The sequence below is a fragment of the Lissotriton helveticus genome, chromosome 12 (assembly GCF_964261635.1).
Source record: "Lissotriton helveticus chromosome 12, aLisHel1.1, whole genome shotgun sequence".
NCBI classification, from domain to species: Eukaryota; Metazoa; Chordata; class Amphibia; order Caudata; family Salamandridae; genus Lissotriton; species Lissotriton helveticus.
In genome coordinates, this window is record NC_136073.1 from 897884172 (window position 1) to 897902177 (window position 18006).

General features: G+C 45.4%; 1 protein-coding gene across 2 annotated transcripts in view; it reads left to right on the forward strand.

Moving 5' to 3' along the window:
- PCOLCE (procollagen C-endopeptidase enhancer) overlaps positions 1-18006 on the forward strand; it is a 234340-nt gene that overhangs the window by 206174 nt on the left and 10160 nt on the right. For both annotated transcript variants that reach the window (XM_078671253.1, XM_078671254.1), the window contains exon 6: positions 11763-12208. In XM_078671253.1, the coding sequence (XP_078527379.1) occupies positions 11763-12208 (446 nt within the window). The remainder of the gene's footprint in view (positions 1-11762; positions 12209-18006) is intronic.

Here is an 18006-nt window from a genome sequence, read left to right on the forward strand (position 1 = left end):
TGAAAAGCTTAGCTCAAAGAACCAAACTTGTTTTTTTGATCTCGGCTACAGTTTTCATGTTTCGCTCCATTTCCAGACCTTCTACGCTCCATTCCCAGACCTTCTTCAGGACACTCTACTTAGAAACAGAGCCTGAGTGATAGCAACTTTTTGTTTTGTTATTGCACAGTCAACACCCTGTGACAGATCACATAACACTGCATCTTGTCTGGTCTCCATTCCTCAGTGTTAATCTGGTATTGCAAACTACCTGCAATGTCAGGACACTCGTATCCATTTTCAATTCTTAATAATTCTGTTAGGTTATGGGTTTAGGGCCTCTTGGGTACAGTACAGCTGATGTACCAGTTTAACTTTTCAGGCTCAAGCTTTTTTGTTCATGTCATGATATACAGATCTATTTGTGCTCCTGAGTTCAACATAGTCGTGCAAACAAATGCATTCAAAATTGCGATTCTGTTTTAGGGACTTGGAATTGGCAAACATTTACTTGCACACATAGGATCTGCAAATATGGCAAATCTGCCAATTTATGGTGGATTTGAGGTATGGGGGTTCCAAGGAGTTCTTACCTGCAAATGTAGGTGGAACCCCCACAAAAGCAAGCCTATTATATGACACCAAGATACAAGCATTGCTAAAGACAATAGTTTTGTTCTTTCCATGAAACAATGTGTACGATGCTTGGTTAGACAAAAGAGATACCATGAGCCTGAGAAATGGGATGGCTATGAAAATTGGAAAATGGTGAGTTTGTGAGTGAAACATGCTTGTCGATTGAGTTGGATAAAAGACCAAATAGATAGTGAAACACAAACCGCTGTGAAAGAACGGTGACTGGCGACCAGCACCTAAATATATAATATAGTGGGGGCGAGCATCATATCACACCTCGCTCCCGTGGACGTGAAGTGGTTGGATGTATGACGTTACAATGCATACTTTTACCACGCATACCTTTACAACGCGTTTTTTACCACGCATACCTTTACAACGCATAGCGCTTAGAGGTGCTGGATAGTGGTAAGTATAATTTTCTATTCCAACTCCAGTCCCCGTGGACACTAGGGAAGGTGTTGGATAGAAAATTAAACGTATTCCCTATCCTAGAGCGCCCCCCAGCGCAATGCGTTGTAATGGTTTGCGTTGTAATGCCAGCGTTGTAATGGTATTGCGTGGTAAAAAATCCGTGGTAAAGGTTGTATACCGAAGTGGTTACCTACATAATATTCCCTACAGACAGCACAAATCTCCAGTCACACCAGAGCACAAAAGTTGCCTAAAATGGGAAGTTACCGATGCTTGTACTGGTCAGAGCTTTATCCCCGAAGTAGTCTCACGTTTTGTTGATGTTTCATTTTTATGACCGTTGACAACACGTTTCTCGTACCCACAATGGTGGAAAGTCTCACCCTTGCAATGGACTTGAAGACATAATGTAGCGTAGGGGCTCCCGGTGTGGCCGGCTAAGCCGGTGTATCTCTTTGATAAAAATCACTAAAATTGTTTAAACTAAAAACAATTGGTTTGTGCGGGTTTGTGTTGGACCTCCTTTCTGAAGCCGCTGACACTAAAGAAGCAGGCTGGTGGACCCAGGTGGTAGGAGAGCTATAGAGCTGCAGTAGCTGTGAAGTCCATCCTTCAAGGCACATTGGATAGGTCTGTGAAAAAGGTCATGGAGATGAATGCAGTGTGTGGCCTGAGGGCAGGGGCTGCCTGTCCCTGGGTGGTCAGGTTAGAGAGATCTAAACATGGAATCGACAGTCAATGCTGTCTGTCCTTCAACACTTATGTTGAAACTCCCTGCCGGGGTTTCTCACAGGGGAATACCAGGACGGGTTCCCTAAGCAAGCGCTTAGATACCGTGTCGGTGATTTGCGCTATATAAATACATGTACATTTACATTTACTTATGTTTCCAGCTTCAAGAGGAAGAGCCCAGAAGGGCCAGTATTGGCTGATCTGGAAACACTTTGTTGTCTGGATCAGGATGGGGGAGGGTATTCCATGGTTTCCAAATGTTAACTTTGGCAGAATTCTCAGTTTTTGAGCTATTCAGATTACACGTCAGCACACTGAGACCGGAGAGCTGGTCTCCAGCCTGCACAGATGTTAGCGCAGTACTCACTGATGTGCTTTAAGCAGCAGAGGCAGCTTATATATTAGAGAGGAGATACATTGTTTACGTTACTCAGAACTTACACGTAGAACAGCAGAGATAGCTTTCTAGTAAACAACAGAGCTACCCCTTGTCTGCACAGATGTCATACATTCAAGTGGAGAAGTGTGGCTCACCGGTTAGAGGAGGCAGACCCGGACGCAGAGGTCAGACCCGGGACCAGGGTTCAATTCCCGACGCGGCAGGGTCTTGAGCTAAAAAATGTCCACGGACTCGATAATTCTCGCCTCGGCGCCTACTCGAATCACAGGTTCACACTCTGGGCAATAGCTGGCTTAGTCTCCACAACGGCCCCACCGCGATGGGATGCCTGGCTTCACCTTGGGGATGCCCAGTAGGGGTATTCTCGCATGGAAAAGCCAGGACGGGTTTCTAAAGCAAGCGCCTTGAGACCTTACGGTGAAAGGCGCTATATAAGAAAGTATGATTTACGATTTATTTACCTTAGACAGTTACTTCCAGCTGTGTGCCGCAGAGAACAGAGCGCAAGCGTTAAAGACAGATACGTTGGTTGCGTGCTACGGCTTACTTCCTTGTCTACCCCCAGGCTAGGCTTCGTGTGTTCCAAGGACACAGGTGGATAGTCTTGTAGCTCAGCAGAGCTGATTACACAGGCAGGGAGTCCATGGGATAAATCACAATGAATGAATGAATGAATGATATTTCTATAGCGCACAACTACTCTGAAAGAGTGCCCCAGCGCTGTTTTGGCAACTCAAGACAGAACGGAGCAGAGGACCGCCAGGCTCCTGTCATCACTGAAGTCTGCATAAGAGGGTTTTCAGCTCATATTTAAATTTGACTTCGTCCGAAATGGACCTCAAATGTCCAGGCAGCTGATTCCACATACCTGCTGCTCTGACAGTGAAGGAAGGACCTGTCTGGCTGTAGGGATCAGTAGACACTGCTCCAGGATCTGCCAGGGCTCTTGCAGGGTTATCTGACCTCATAGGTTTTCCTGCTGAGAAGCAAAGCATTACCACAACTGTATGGAGAGAGTCAGAGTCAATTATGTTAGAAATCCTCATTCTAAGCTAACCTTGAGCAGGAAGAATTGCAAATAATTATGACCATTTCAGATAAAGCAATAGCACAGGTAATTATAAAAAATAGACTGTTTAACATTTTGTATTAGTCTATGAGAGTGTATATTGGTTTATTTACCATTAATAAGAAATACATCTTAACACAGCTTAATTATTTATTTATTTATAATAAAAACACCCATCCTAAAAGGGTGTCTTGGCTCTATCGTCAGCTGTCTTTCGATAGACATGGTGAGCAAAAATTGAAGGCGCATTAAAGAGCCAAGTTTTATATTGTATGGGCATGATTCACATAGGCAACTTAAACATTCAAGTGATTTACACTTTTGAGTAAGTTTACTACTTTCCGGCTATTCACAAAACCTAGTTGTAAATTTCCTGCAAGAGTGCAACGTACACTCTGATTTTGTGAACAGCCAAAAGTAGTAAACTTAATCAAAAATCAAAAGTGTAATTTACTCAGCTCTGCAGTGTGTTGACAAAGTTTGCAAGGTGCAGTGAGTGGATGGTTTAACATCCCCTTGCTTCCAAATGAATTTGGAAGCAAGGTGTGCCATACGTCGAAGACTGTCCTACGGGCACTGGTGTATTTTATTCGTCAAATGTTAGAAGGTTATGTTAATGGAAATGGCGAGAGTAGTGTTAGTGATGCTGCTCCAGGTCTATCTACAGGATGTAGTCGCTATTTTATGTAGCGTAGGATGCATCCACAAGGGAAGCTCGAGAGAGTGCACCACTTCTGCATCGGTGAGGACAGGACAGTTATTCCACCAGTGTTTGGTCACGTCCAATAATCCGGTTCTCATTCCCTGAGCCATCACTTCGAGGCCGGTGTTTCCCCAGTCCTGAGGGCTCCTATGCACAGACTAAGCTTTTACAATGCGTGACCCTTGAGTATTACATCAGTTCTGGGGATTAACATTTCAAACACTGATTATCTAAGGGTGTCCTACAATAATGTTTGTACCAAACGCCGGACATAAGATACTGTCTTCTACTGCAATCCTGGTCTCCGTAAGGAGTCGTACCTACCCAAGGACTCTGTATCACTGGATTTCTACAGCCGCCTTAAAGTCATTCAAACCTTTGCCCTGGCTCCAGGAGGCGTCATGCTCAAGTGAAAACTTTCTAGCATTCGAAGAACAGCTTGACTTTTACATCAGATTCAGAATACAGTGACCTCTCAGAACCCTGGCTCGTCCAAATGTCTTCTCCTTAGTTTCCAAGCACGGCCATCTAATGTGAACCGTTAAAATCTGGAGCCAACGTACCGTAACATGCAGGTCTGTGTGGCGCTCTCACCCCTTGGAGTATGGAGGAGCTGAACATCAAATGTTTGTTGAGCTCCAACTCAATGGGTCTCTGGATCTTCTCTGGATCTTTAGAGCTGATGGGATTCCAAGCTGTGGCCATCGGGTCAAACATAGACGTCTGCAGTGGATGCATCGCTACGCTGAGCCATCAAATCCGACTTATGAAGCTAGAACCCAACTCATGGGCCTAAAAAGGCAAGACATGTTTTTCTAAAGCAGTAGACATGAGGAGGATACGGTGCGAGGTACCGCTGAGATTTAAAGTGCCAAAGCAATGTTCCACAGGGAAGGGTGGGCTACAGTAAGACATGTATTAAATTAAATCAAGGTTTTTCAGAGCTGCTGTACAAAGTGTATGTCAGATGCCAGAGAACCAGTGTGGTGTCAGACTTGAATAATCAACGCTCGAAGTGATCAGTGATCACGCAATGCAGTCCAGCAAGTAAGGAGATGAGTGCCCAAGAGCTGAGTGCAGCTGCTGTGACATCTTGCCACAGACCTCATCCTCCAGAGAGCTGCAAGGGGAGTTTATGTTACATACTTAATGAGGCCGACCTCATCCCTGCTGACAAGGAATTGAGGGGGTCGGGCAGTGACTGAGGGATGGTCTTGTGCCACTTTGAGGACTTGGTGTTAGGCAGTGACCGAGGGATGGTCTTGTGGCACTTTGAGGACTCGGAGTCAGGGAGTGACTGAGCGATCGTAGTATTGCACTTTGAGGAATCAAGGAGGATGGGCAGCGGCTGAGGGATGGTCTTGTCACACTTTGAGGATTTGTAGTCGGGCAGTGAGTGAGGGATGGACTAGTGGCACTATGAGGACTCGGAGTCGGGCAGCGACTGAGGGATGGTCTTGTCGCACTTTGAGGACTTGTAGTCCGGCAGTGAGTGAGGGATGGACTAGTGGCACTATGAGGACTCGGAGTCAGGCAGTGACTGAGGGATGGTCTTGTCGCACTTTGAGGACTCAGTGTCAGGCAGTGACTGAGGGATGGTCTTGTCGCACTTTGAGGACTCGGAGTAAGGCAGTGACTGAGGGATGGTCTTGTCGCACTTTGAGGACTCAGTGTCAGGCAGTGACTGAGGGATGGTCTTGTCGCACTTTGAGGACTTGTAGTCGGGCAGTGAGTGAGGGATGGACTAGTGGCACTATGAGGACTCGGAGTCGCGCAGCGACTGAGGGATGGTCTTGTCGCACTTTGAGGACTCGGAGTAAGGCAGTGACTGAGGGATGGTCTTGTCGCACTTTGAGGACTCAGTGTCAGGCAGTGACTGAGGGATGGTCTTGTCGCACTTTGAGGACTTGTAGTAGGGCAGTGAGTGAGGGATGGACTAGTGGCACTATGAGGACTCGGAGTCGGGCAGCGACTGAGGGATGGTCTTGTCGCACTTTGAGGACTTGTAGTCGGGCAGTGAGTGAGGGATGGACTAGTGGCACTATGAGGACTCGGAGTCGGGCAGCGACTGAGGGATGGTCTTGTCGCACTTTGAGGACTTGTAGTCCGGCAGTGAGTGAGGGATGGACTAGTGGCACTATGAGGACTCGGAGTCAGGCAGCGACTGAGGGATGGTCTTGTCGCACTTTGAGGACTCGGAGTAAGGCAGTGACTGAGGGATGGTCTTGTCGCACTTTGAGGACTCGGAGTAAGGCAGTGACTGAGGGATGGTCTTGTCGCACTTTGAGGACTCAGTGTCAGGCAGTGACTGAGGGATGGTCTTGTCGCACTTTGAGGACTTGTAGTAGGGCAGTGAGTGAGGGATGGACTAGTGGCACTATGAGGACTCGGAGTCGGGCAGCGACTGAGGGATGGTCTTGTCGCACTTTGAGGACTTGTAGTCGGGCAGTGAGTGAGGGATGGACTAGTGGCACTATGAGGACTCGGAGTCGGGCAGCGACTGAGGGATGGTCTTGTCGCACTTTGAGGACTCGGAGTAAGGCAGTGATTGAGGGATGGTCTTGGGGCACTTTGAGGACTCGGAGTCAGGAAGTGAATGAGCGATCATTGTATTGCACTTTGAGGACTCAAGGAGGATGTGCAGCGACTGAGGGATTGTCTTGTCGCAATTTGAGGACTTGTAGTCGGGCAGTGAGTGAGGGATGGACTAGTGGCACTATGAGGACTCGGAGTCGGGCAGCGACTGAGGGATGTTCTTGTGGCACTTTGAGGACTGAGAGTCGAGCAGTGACTAAGGGATGGTCTTGTGGCACTTTGAGGAAACACAGATGTGACCACAGTAACAGAGACTTGCTGTGACTGGGGAAAGGTCAGGGCAGACTTCCATGTGTGCTCCCAGCTAGCCCTGGGGATGCCAGGCTCCCCTTGGCCTCTCCTCTCATTGCAGAGGGAGACAGGCCCTTCATTTCCACAGGTTTCTCAGTGGCGCCTGAATGAATCTTGGACGGGGGATGTGCAGGCTGTGCCCCTTGCTTACTGCGAATCTTGCTAAAGGTGCAAAGTCACCTCCTCCTGACTCCCTGAATATCAGGATTACAGCAAACCTCAACCATACTATTATCAGGGGGGTATGTCAAATCCGTCAAACGCAGGTGACCCCCAAAGTAAAAAAGCCTATTCATAACTCCACATGCAGTATCCAGAGGGTCAAGTGAACCCCCAAGTAGCTGCCCAGCCATCTCAATGCCCACCTGACAGTCTTGCAGTATGCACCTGTATCCTGAAAGAAATGGTTTCCTGCAGCCTCGGAGTTCTTCCCCTGCATCAGATGACTGCATCAGGCCCTCTCTGCTGGCCATTCTTGCCCGCAGGCTACCTGTTTGGTAAATGTTACTTCAAACACCGCGCTGGTAGCCTGTGACAGCCATTGAGGAGGTGCACGTGATGCAGCAGGTACCATCCAAGCAGCCTCGATCCGCAATGAAAACCTCAGGAAGTTGAGAAAAACGTAGGGCCCGAGTTAGATCTTGGTGGACGGGTTACTCCGGCGCAACAATGAAGAATATCTCGCCCACTGAAATATAAATCCCATAGGATATAATGTGATTTATATTTAGGCCGGCGTGATATCCATCACCATTGTGACGGAGTAACCCCTCCGCCAAGATCTAAATCAGGTCCGTAAATCCTTGTGGTCTTGAGCTAGATTTTGCCTCCACTGTTGGTTGTTCCTTCAGATATTTGTTTCTCCCGGTATCCCTGACCGGCTACACCAGGTCATTTATAGAACTGGATTATCATTCATAGTAGGGGTGGACAAGAAACTAATAAAACTCACTGCTCTTCTTATGCGATGGTATAGATTTCTTATAAAGTGCACCATCCTCCAAAAGTAGACGTACAGAGTAGTGGTCCAACCTAGAACTGCTGATTTAGGCAAAGTAGGAATTGAATAAAAAGATTTAAGCTCTTTTTTGAATAGTAAGCGAGAAGCAATGGATCATAACAACTGGAAGAGAGTGTCGATGCAGGAACGGAGAACACTCGACCTCCACATTACGCTGTACGGAAAGGAGGAACATGCAGGAGCAGTTGATTCGATGATCAAAGCTGTCAGGGTGGTTTATATTTGACCAAGAGGATAGAGATGAATTATGGTGCTGTTAAATATTGTCAATGATGAATCCCCCGTATTTTCTAGGTATTGATTCAGTGTTAGCAAATCATCGTGTGGCATGGCTGGAGACACCACGTTGACCAAAGACCGCTCCTCTTCAGTGACACATCCAGGCCACCCTAAATTGATATACACACACTAAACCTTAGTAATTGCTAGGGGAGGGAACAAGAGGCTACGGGGTATTCAGGGTGAGCTAGCCTCCAAGTAAGACAAGTACACACAAAAAGAAGCCAACCTGAATGAGTGTCTGATTCTAAGGTGGGAAAAAGGTGCACTACACCTTCTCCTGTGTGGTGTTGGGCATATCAAAAAATGACTGTCCTCACACACCACACACAAGTGAATGCTGATGCCCCCAGGGTGGGTTCTCACTTCACCCCTATCTTGCTTTATGCAGGACGCGGTGCTCATATCCAGGACAGCAAATGACCTTCAGCGTTTGAGAGATAATTTTGGACACTTTTGGCGAGTAAAGATTTAAAATTGAATTTAACCAAGACATACTTCATGGTTTGCGGGAAAAGGAAGAGGCATAATGCTCAAGGCCAACAACTAGAAGAGATAAAATCCTTCAGTTATTTGGGCATTACTTTTCCACAGAAAGGTGATTGGTTATCCCACTTGGAAATCAGCAAATAGAAACTTGTAAGAGTCATTGCAGCTGTTTTTAGTTTTGCTATGAGAATAAGAAGTGCGCCAATAAGAGAAATCACTCAATTGTATAGGAGCAAATGTCTCCCAGTAGCTTTCTATGGTTCCCCGGTATAGGATAGGGAAACGCGTAACCCATTGCCGGTGCAAGAAAACATTTACCTATGTAGGCTTTTGGCGGTGCCAAGTTCGACTCCTGCTTTTATAGTACACAAAGAACTCGCCACTTACTACACAGAGGATCCCTCAATACTTTGATGAACTGGCGTAGTATCAGGTCAAAACAGGGTAACAAGTTTACCAGGGAGATCATTAGGGCTGCATGTGAATGGACCGTTTTGACAAAATACCTTGGCTCCAGGACGTAAATACCCTATTACATGAACTACGGGAACATCTTAATCCTTTAGAACCCCACAATATCCTACAATTTAGTAAAAAGGAATTCAGGCAATAATAAAACCCTTTGATTGCTAGGTACTGTATGGGCCAATCCTAACAGGGGATACAAGGTTACGTGGTAGGTATTAAAAACACCTATAGCAGATTTTTGTTGACCAGATTACGCCTAGAACGGATTCATCATTTAGTGGCCTTCCCAAAAACAGACCTGTGGCCCTAGAATCTACTGAGATGCCCATGTGATGGAAAGGCAATACAAATGACAACTCATTTTATGTTGTTTTGTAAATTTTTATAGTGATACTATATTTTCTATATTGCGACTCCTCTTTCTGTCGCAGGGCGTTATTCATCACCAGGAGGCCCTTTTTTTCTAAACAAAACTGTGAAATATGAACAAGTGTTGCACGATTCTGGTCTACATTAAAATGGCTCTTCGTAGGCCCATCATTAATTCATTTAGGCGGTTTACGCTACAAAGAAAACTCAATCAATCAATCAATCAATCATGCCATTTGTATAGCGCACTACTCACCCGGGAGGGTCTCAAGGCGCTTGGGGGGAGGGGTATGCTACTGCTCGAACAGCCAGGTCTTGAGTTGTTTCCTGAAGGCGAGATGGTCCTGGGTCAGCCGAAGGTGGATGGGGAGGGAGTTCCAAGTCTTGGCAGCCAGGTAAGAGAAGGATCATCCTCCGGTGGTGGCTCTTCGGATGCGTGGTACGGCTGCGAGGGCGAGGCTGGTGGACCGTAGCTGGCTGGTGGGCGTGTATTAGGTCAAGCGGTCGTTGAGGTACTTGGGGCCCAGGTCGTGGAGAGACTTGTGTGCGTGGGTGAGGAGCCGGAACGTGATTCTCTTGTCGACGGGGAGCCAGTGCAGGTCCCTCAGGTGGCTGGAGATGTGGCTGCGTCGGGGGACATCCAGGATGAGTCGGGCGGAGGCGTTCTGGATGCGCTGGAGTCTTTTCTGTAGCTTGGCTGTGGTTCCGGCGTAGAGGGCGTTTCCGTAGTCCAGTCGGCTGGTGACGAGTGCCTGGGTGACAGTCTTCCTGGTCTCGGTCGGGATCCAGCGGAAGATCTTGCGAAGCATACGCAGGGTGTTGAAGCACGATGAGGAGACGGCGTTGACTTGTCTGGTCATCGAGAGGGAGGGGTCCAGGATGAAGCCCAGGTTGCGTGCGTGGTCGGTTGGCTTGGGTGCGGTGCCCAGGGCTGGGGGCCACCAGGAGTCGTCCCAGGCGGAGGGCGAAGATCCCAGGATGAGGACTTCCGTCTTGTCCGAGTTCAGTTTCAGGCGGCTGTCCTTCATCCACTCGGCGACGTCTTTCATCCCTTCGTGTAGGCAGGTTCTGGCGGTGTCGGGGTCTATGGTGAGGGAGAGGATCAGCTGGGTGTCGTCGGCGTAAGAGATGATGTCGAGGTTGTGCTGGCGTGCGATGGCTGCGAGAGGTTTCATGTAGATGTTGAAGAGGGTGGGGCTGAGTGAAGATCCTTGCGGGACGCCGCAGATGACTTCGGTGGCCTCGGAGCGAAACGGGGGGAGGCGGACTCTTTGTGTTCTTCCGGCGAGGAACGAGATGATCCACTCCAGTGCCTTCTCTTGGATACCGATGTTGCTGAGGCGCTGGACTAGGGTGCGGTGGCAGACCGTGTCGAACGCAGCGGAGAGGTCCAGGAGGATGAGGGCCACTGTTTCCCCCTTGTCGAGCAGGGTCCGGATGTCGTCGGTGGCTGCGATGAGGGCGGTCTCGGTGCTGTGGTTGGCTCTGAAGCCGGACTGCGAGGGGTCGAGGGATCCGTTCGTCTCGAGGAAGGCGGTCAGCTGTCTGTTGACGATCTTTTCGATGACTTTAGCAGGAAAAGGGAGGAGCGAGATGGGGCGGACGGAAGTTTTTGAGATCGGTGGGGTCCGCTGTAGGTTTCTTCAGGAGGGTGCTGATCTCGGCGTGCTTCCAGCTCTCCGGGAAGGTGGCGGTGTTGAAGGAGGCGTTGATGATGTTCCGGAGTTGGGGTGCGATGGTGGAGTCGGCCTCTGAAATGGCTGCTGAGATACGTACATTTTTGATCCTCTATTAGACATCATTGATATGATTTCAAGTACCATGGGCTTTTTATAATGTTAAATACAAGGATAGCTGAGAAATATTTTACCCTTGTTCTTTGCACTGTGCTAGAACTTCTTTGTCTTTCAGTAGGAAAAACCCACCCGTTAATGTACATAAACATCTCTCTGCTAGCATTTAAAACTTCGATAACTATAGCCAGTTTTTACCTTTTTGTTGTAATAATTCTATTTTTAACATACTGATTGGTATATCTCATTTTACCGGAAAGTAAATGGATTATATATGTCAAATCTTTTTTATTTTTGTTCTTTGTCTCTTTTATGGATTCGAATATAAATCTGAATAAAGTTTGATTTGATTTGACTGGTGGGGTCTACTGTGCAATCCAAGTTTTCTGATTATTCAATGTGTCTCTACTTCAGCTGGAGTTGGGACATATTTCTTTCAAAGAGGACAGGATCAGATGCCATTTGAACTCTTTTGGGATACTGTTCATCACATCCTTATGTATAATTGTTTGTTTCTCCTTTAGCACAGTGTATTCCGATTCCAGCGAGCTCCTGGTCCAGTTCGTGTCTGACCTGAGTGTCACTGGCGATGGTTTCACCGCAACGTACAATGTGATAGAGAAATCAGAAGTCAAGGAGAAGGCCCCTACCACTGGCTCTAAGCCACAACCTGGAAACATCCCAGATCATAAGCCAAAGCCTGCCCATAAACCTATCCCTGCAAAACCCACTCCAAAACCCACTCCGGGTAAACTGCCAAAGCCAACACAAGCAAAGGCCACACAAGCACCAAAGCCAACCAAACCGGCAAAGCCAACCAAAGCGGCAAAGCCAACAGTCATGGCCAAACCTACAAAGGTGTTGAAGACCACAGCTGTGCCAAAGTCGTCTCAGGTGAGACCTGGAAGGGAGAAAGTGACGCCAAGAACCGACGCCACAGCGATTCCAACAACGACAGCAGAAGGACCAGGTAAGCGCCACCCCGACATAGATAGCCTCCGCTCACAGTCAGCCCTACCCACTATCGCTCTCTCTAGAGGAGACTTAAACATGAGTAGATGGGTTTACGCCAAACTCTGTCCCTCAGGGCACTGTTCCTAAGCAGCAGGCATCCTCAGCCTTACCACGCGTGTCCTGTCCATGTGGAACTCAGTGGAGATCGGGGGAGGGAGGCAAGAAGGGAAGAAGCGAAGGAAACAATATCAAAACCAGCGATGCCAGAAGACAGCACACTTGCAACATTTTGGCTGAAAGATGATGTACAAAGGTGGGTTGTGAGGGCAAGAGTTAAAGAGAAAGGCAGGAAATGGTACCAGGAAGATGTCAATCACACACAGAGTCTGATCATTATTCAAGACAGAAAGAGAAGGCGACAGCGCACAAACGAGTGACAGGACAAACAGCAGGTCTGAGATTGGAGAACTGATCATGGGAGAAGAAGTCTGCCAGCATCTATCAAAACTCAGTGCTCCCTAGTCGCCTTTAGGTGACATATTGTGATATATTAAACTCCCAAATAAATTAATGCAGCTTATCTGGATTCTACTTGCACGTGGAGAACCCCAAATCAGTCAGGTACTAGAGACATAACAGGAACATGAAGGATTATGAGAATGATCACTGACTAAACAAAACACATCCATGTATGACTGTGTATCTTGAAACCACATGGGTGCATGTACTACGGCGGCCTGTGTTTGCCAGGATTACTCGTCTGTAATAACCTTTTACACTTACAGCCTCATTCTAAGAGTCAGGGAAAATCTTTTTCTGTGCCTGATTCTTAGTTTGGTGCCTGGTAATGCGGAATAACATGAGGTAAGAGTCTTTGCAACCAGAACTACAGCTTCCGCTTTGATTGTGCAAATTCTCCCAGATATTACCTAGAGAAAATGTTGTGTGCAAAACTCAGAACAAAGCACAGTTCCCTCAGAACCTAGAATTTGACACAAACATGTCTGTGCCCAGTGTTAAGTCAAGTCAAGTCAAGTCAAGTCAAAGATGCTTTATTCGGTTTGTAAAATAACACAACCATATAGCAACAGACATAAAATTTTACACATATAGAAACAGCTATAGAGAAGAGAAATAACAAATACGGGATTGCGCTTAAAATAAAGACATTTAGCAACTATAATAGTACAAAATCATAAGGTCATCTAGAAAAATACATTTGACTGTAGTATTGATAATATACGACCATTGATAATGTGCAAATAAGCAGTTAAAGTGCTAAGTATCATCTCTGTATTAATACAGATTGATAATTTCTAAAAGGAATTCTGCTGCATACTTCCTAAAGTGCAATATGCATATAACAGCGTCTAATCAGGCTATTCACAAGGAATAACTATGACAAAATATGACAAAAAGTGCAAGTGCTGAATCATTCCAATAGTGGATATTGTACCATAGCAGCAAGTACTCAAACATATGTGTGCAAATTAGCATAATAATACATGATAACAACAACATCCTGTTATAAAGTGCATAATACATTTAGCAGCTTACAAGATTCATATAATAATTGATTTTCTAGCGGAGATACATTTTAAAATATAACTAGCCACATAAAAACATACATCTGGGGACTCTAGATTAAACACTAATTTCATTGCTGTTTGTAAATGATGCGTATCATATTTTAAAAAGATGGGTTTCAAATAATATTTCCTAAAAGACGTATAAAAAGTGCAAAATAGCATAAAGCCCAGTGTTAAAACTTCAGGTGGCATTGAGAAGGAGGTAGTTGACAACAGTCCTCTGCACCAAATGGGGTGAACCATGGATCAGTCCAGCAAGCCTCTGTCGTTATGTCTTCAGCATATCTCCCTTATGAGTTTCAAGTTTGGGAAGCCAGCAAGAAGTATGTTTATGGTAAGTGGCTGACAGAGGATGTTTGCTACTGCCAATGAGGAGACGTTGAAAGTCATTCAGAGGAAGGAGGAAGACAGGCATCCTCCAAACGTTTTCAGATGCCCAATCTGAAGAAAAGTGCCTTAGTTTGTTCAGTGATGGTGCACATCATCACGCAAGGTTAAGGCATACCTTGTATTGATTTGAAGACTTACAAAACAGAGGCTGAGGATGTATATTTATAGGACCACTTGTCGAGGAGGTAAAAAAATGTGTTAAAAGTACTTAGGCCCAGATTCATCAAACAAAAATCCACTCGCAAAGGGGCGCATTCTCAGAATCTGCCCCTTTGCGAGCCGTATTTTTGCATTTGGGATGCACCATCCCAAATGCAAAAATCGCAATTTTAGAAATCGCTAAATTGCGATTATTTGCATTTAAGGAATCTCAAATTGAGATTCCTTAAATGCAATGCATGAAAGTTTTAAAAATAGCAAATTCGCTAATAGGGCACGCAAATTACCATGAAGTACAACTTCATGGTAATTTGCAAAAACTTTGAAAAATGCACTAAAGTGCATTTTTCAAAGTTTCATGTTGCGCACACACATGCCTAAGGGCATGTGTGTGCGCAACATATGTGCACAGATCAATTCAGGGGTGCAACAGGGTGTCCTTTGGACACCCCTGCACCCTTGAAATCACAATCTCAATTTGCGAATCACTAATTGCGATTCGCAAATTGAGATTGTCTTCCCATTCATTCCTATGGGCCTCTAGGCCCATAGGAATGAATGGGGAGGTATTCCTTAATTGCGAGTCGCAATTTGTGAGTCGCAATTAAGGAATTCTAAGAAATCGCTATTTTTTAAGTGATTTCTTGATGCATTCCATTTTGCTATTCCTTAATAGCCATTCGGTATTTTTCGCTATTAAGGAATCGCAAATTGAGTTGTTGATGCATCTGGGGTTAGTGTTTTGTGTTAATGTTCAACAGTTGGCACTAAGTAGCTTCATCCCTTTGAAATGATTCACACTTGATACCTAAAGTCCTCTTTGACTATGTCCTCTTGTGTTCTCTCAGAACAATAAGCGGCGAGAGGTGAGGGGCAGACCAGATCCTAATTCCACACTGTGGCAATCATTTAGATGTAAATTTCACAAGTGGCTCTCCTTTTGGTTCTCAGTCGGCATTCCTTCAAGACCGTGGGGCACGAGGACGAACAAACGTGGTAACTACAACAGTGTTTTTGCCATTTGCACATTCCGGCTCTTCTTAAAGCATCACAACTTATCCACATTGGTTTTATCTTTTCAATTTATTTTGAAAGTGACGGAGAACAAGCGTTATTTGCATGCACCTCAAGACATCTAGGCATGAAGACGTTTCAGCTCAGTCCCCATTATAGCATTTTACTCTGCGTGCTCACCTTGCGGTTCTTCAAACTTAGGTACATGTCAAAGCCCTAACTGGATTGTATTTTTTAGGGTTTTTTGATGATCGGCAAACTTAATTCTCAAACAGAACTGGTAACCAAATAATTGTATATTAGCCCCCAGGCAAACAATAATAACTAGGTGGTCTGGGTAAAGATACTCTTAATTGTTCCTTTGATTCTTCAATTTTATTTTTTATATTATGTTACCCCTGAAATACAAGAGTGGAGATTCTTTGCAGCTTTTTCCAAGGGCGGCTGTCGACACTTGCGCGGAGCTCCAAAGATTGCTTGGGATGATGCAAGATACGCAGATAATGTGAGTTACTCACATTATCTGCATATCTTCCCATATGGGATTGGTGAATAGGCATTCTTTCTTACTTGAAGGAACATATTAAGAAACTATTAGCAAAACTGTCATCACTTTCCTCTGGTTCGACTCCCAGCAGAACCAAACACAGAGTGAAACAGAAAAATTGCTAAGACTCGAGAAAAAGACATAGGCCCTAATTACAATGACGGTCCGACGTAGTGGAAACGGACCGCCCCGCAAGAAGTCAGCGGTTCCGCTTCCACAATTATGATGCAGTCAGAAAGTATATATTTTCTATTGAGGCTTGTGCTGCGGGTTGCAGCACCAGCCTCAATAGAAAATATACACTTCTAAAACATCCCAGCACTGTGTGGCTGGCACCATGCGTTGCCTGCCACATGGTGCAAGGATGTTTAGGGGGCACCACAGGTGCCCTCTAGACCCCATTGGGGAGGGCCAGGGGGGAAGACAACCCTGCTGGTGGCCCCAAAAAACACTTTCCGACAGTCTTTCCATGTCAGAAAGGCCGACATGGAACGGCTGTGAGGCACAGACATCATAATCCTAACGGCGCTGCCTGAGCAGGCCCTGCCGCTATTAGAGGATTATCTGTCCTTCCGACACCCTGACTGGCACCTTGAGCCCATCGAAAAGGAAAATGCAAGCAAAATTACAAAACAGGAGAGCTCAAGAGAGGGAGACAAGCCTACAAGTGGGAACAAACAACGCCATTGTGAACATGTTCAAGCACACGCTAACACAGGACCAAATGCCATTATCTAAGGACTAACTTTTGTTTCATCCAAACTGGCTCTGTGCAGCTTAACTCTGAAGCCCTGGATTCTTCAGGACATTGGAATTACAGTTTTCCTCCCATAACCAGTAGAACAATGTAAAAGCAGTAACCACAACATTCATGTCTCGTCCACAGGGATTCCATCATATCGGATAACATTTGAGAAGACAGTACTGTCGGCTATTATTTAAAATTCTGCCTCCTAACATAACAAAAAGTATCTCTCCACCAACTGAAGACCAATGAGCAAATTGTAGACACAGAAGGTGTGACGGTCATATTGGGCAAGCAAAACTACCTTCATGAAGGCCTTCAACAACCTTCCAGTCAGGTTCACTACCCGAAAGTACAGAAGCATCCCACTCCACAAGGATCCATAGTGCCACTACTGGACAAGAATGGGTTGAGTACAAAAGAATTCAAATTCTTTAAGAACATAGATCCACCATTACCAACCGTATACTTGTTAGTCAAAATACTACAAAATTCACAGAACACCCATGCCTCGGTAACAGTATCAAGTTGTGATTCCCTATTAGATCCCATCCCCAAGTACATTGATACTTTTTCAAAACCATTTGTCAGATTCACAGATTTTATGTCCAAACACTGTAGATGTGGTCAACTTACTGGAGGAAATTAAATCTGACAAGAGCAATAAGATTTTATTAACCTTTGATGTAGAATCCCAATATGCCACTATATCCCGAAACAAAGCATTAGATGGCATCAACTTTATCTAGAAAGGCATCTAAGAACACATGAAGTATCCAAGGAATTATTTTATTTTTTTGGTAATAATTGTCCTACAACACCATTTTTCAGATTTTGTTATAAGTTTTTCTTCATGCGAAGAGGACAGCCCTGGGCTCTTCGTTTCTGCCACAGCTGGCAATACTTAACTTTGTGGAATATGAGGAGAGATCGTCTGTAAAAACAATCCTCTTAGGGAAAATATCGCAATTTTAGAAAAGATACATTTTTGAAGTTTTGATATTTGGACACAATCGAAGAAAAGTCTGAACACTTTAATTGGTTGAGTCACCAGTCCCCAGACATTATATTTGTGAATATAATGATAGAGACACAATTAACTTCCAGGACAGTCGGATCAAAGAAGAAGACGGCAATCTTTGTACATCTCTACATACAAAATCTATAGCTAAGAGCAGTCTTCATGACTGGAGTTCCATTCCAAAAGCCTCAGAGGCAATTTGCCACAGGGCCAGTTCTTAAGAATTTGACCAACTGTACTATCAAAGAAAAGTACTTTCAGAATTCAGAAACACTCCTCTAGAAACTTAAGATAAAAGGATTCGCAAATAAACTAATACAAAAAATACCTGGTGCACTCCCATGGCGAC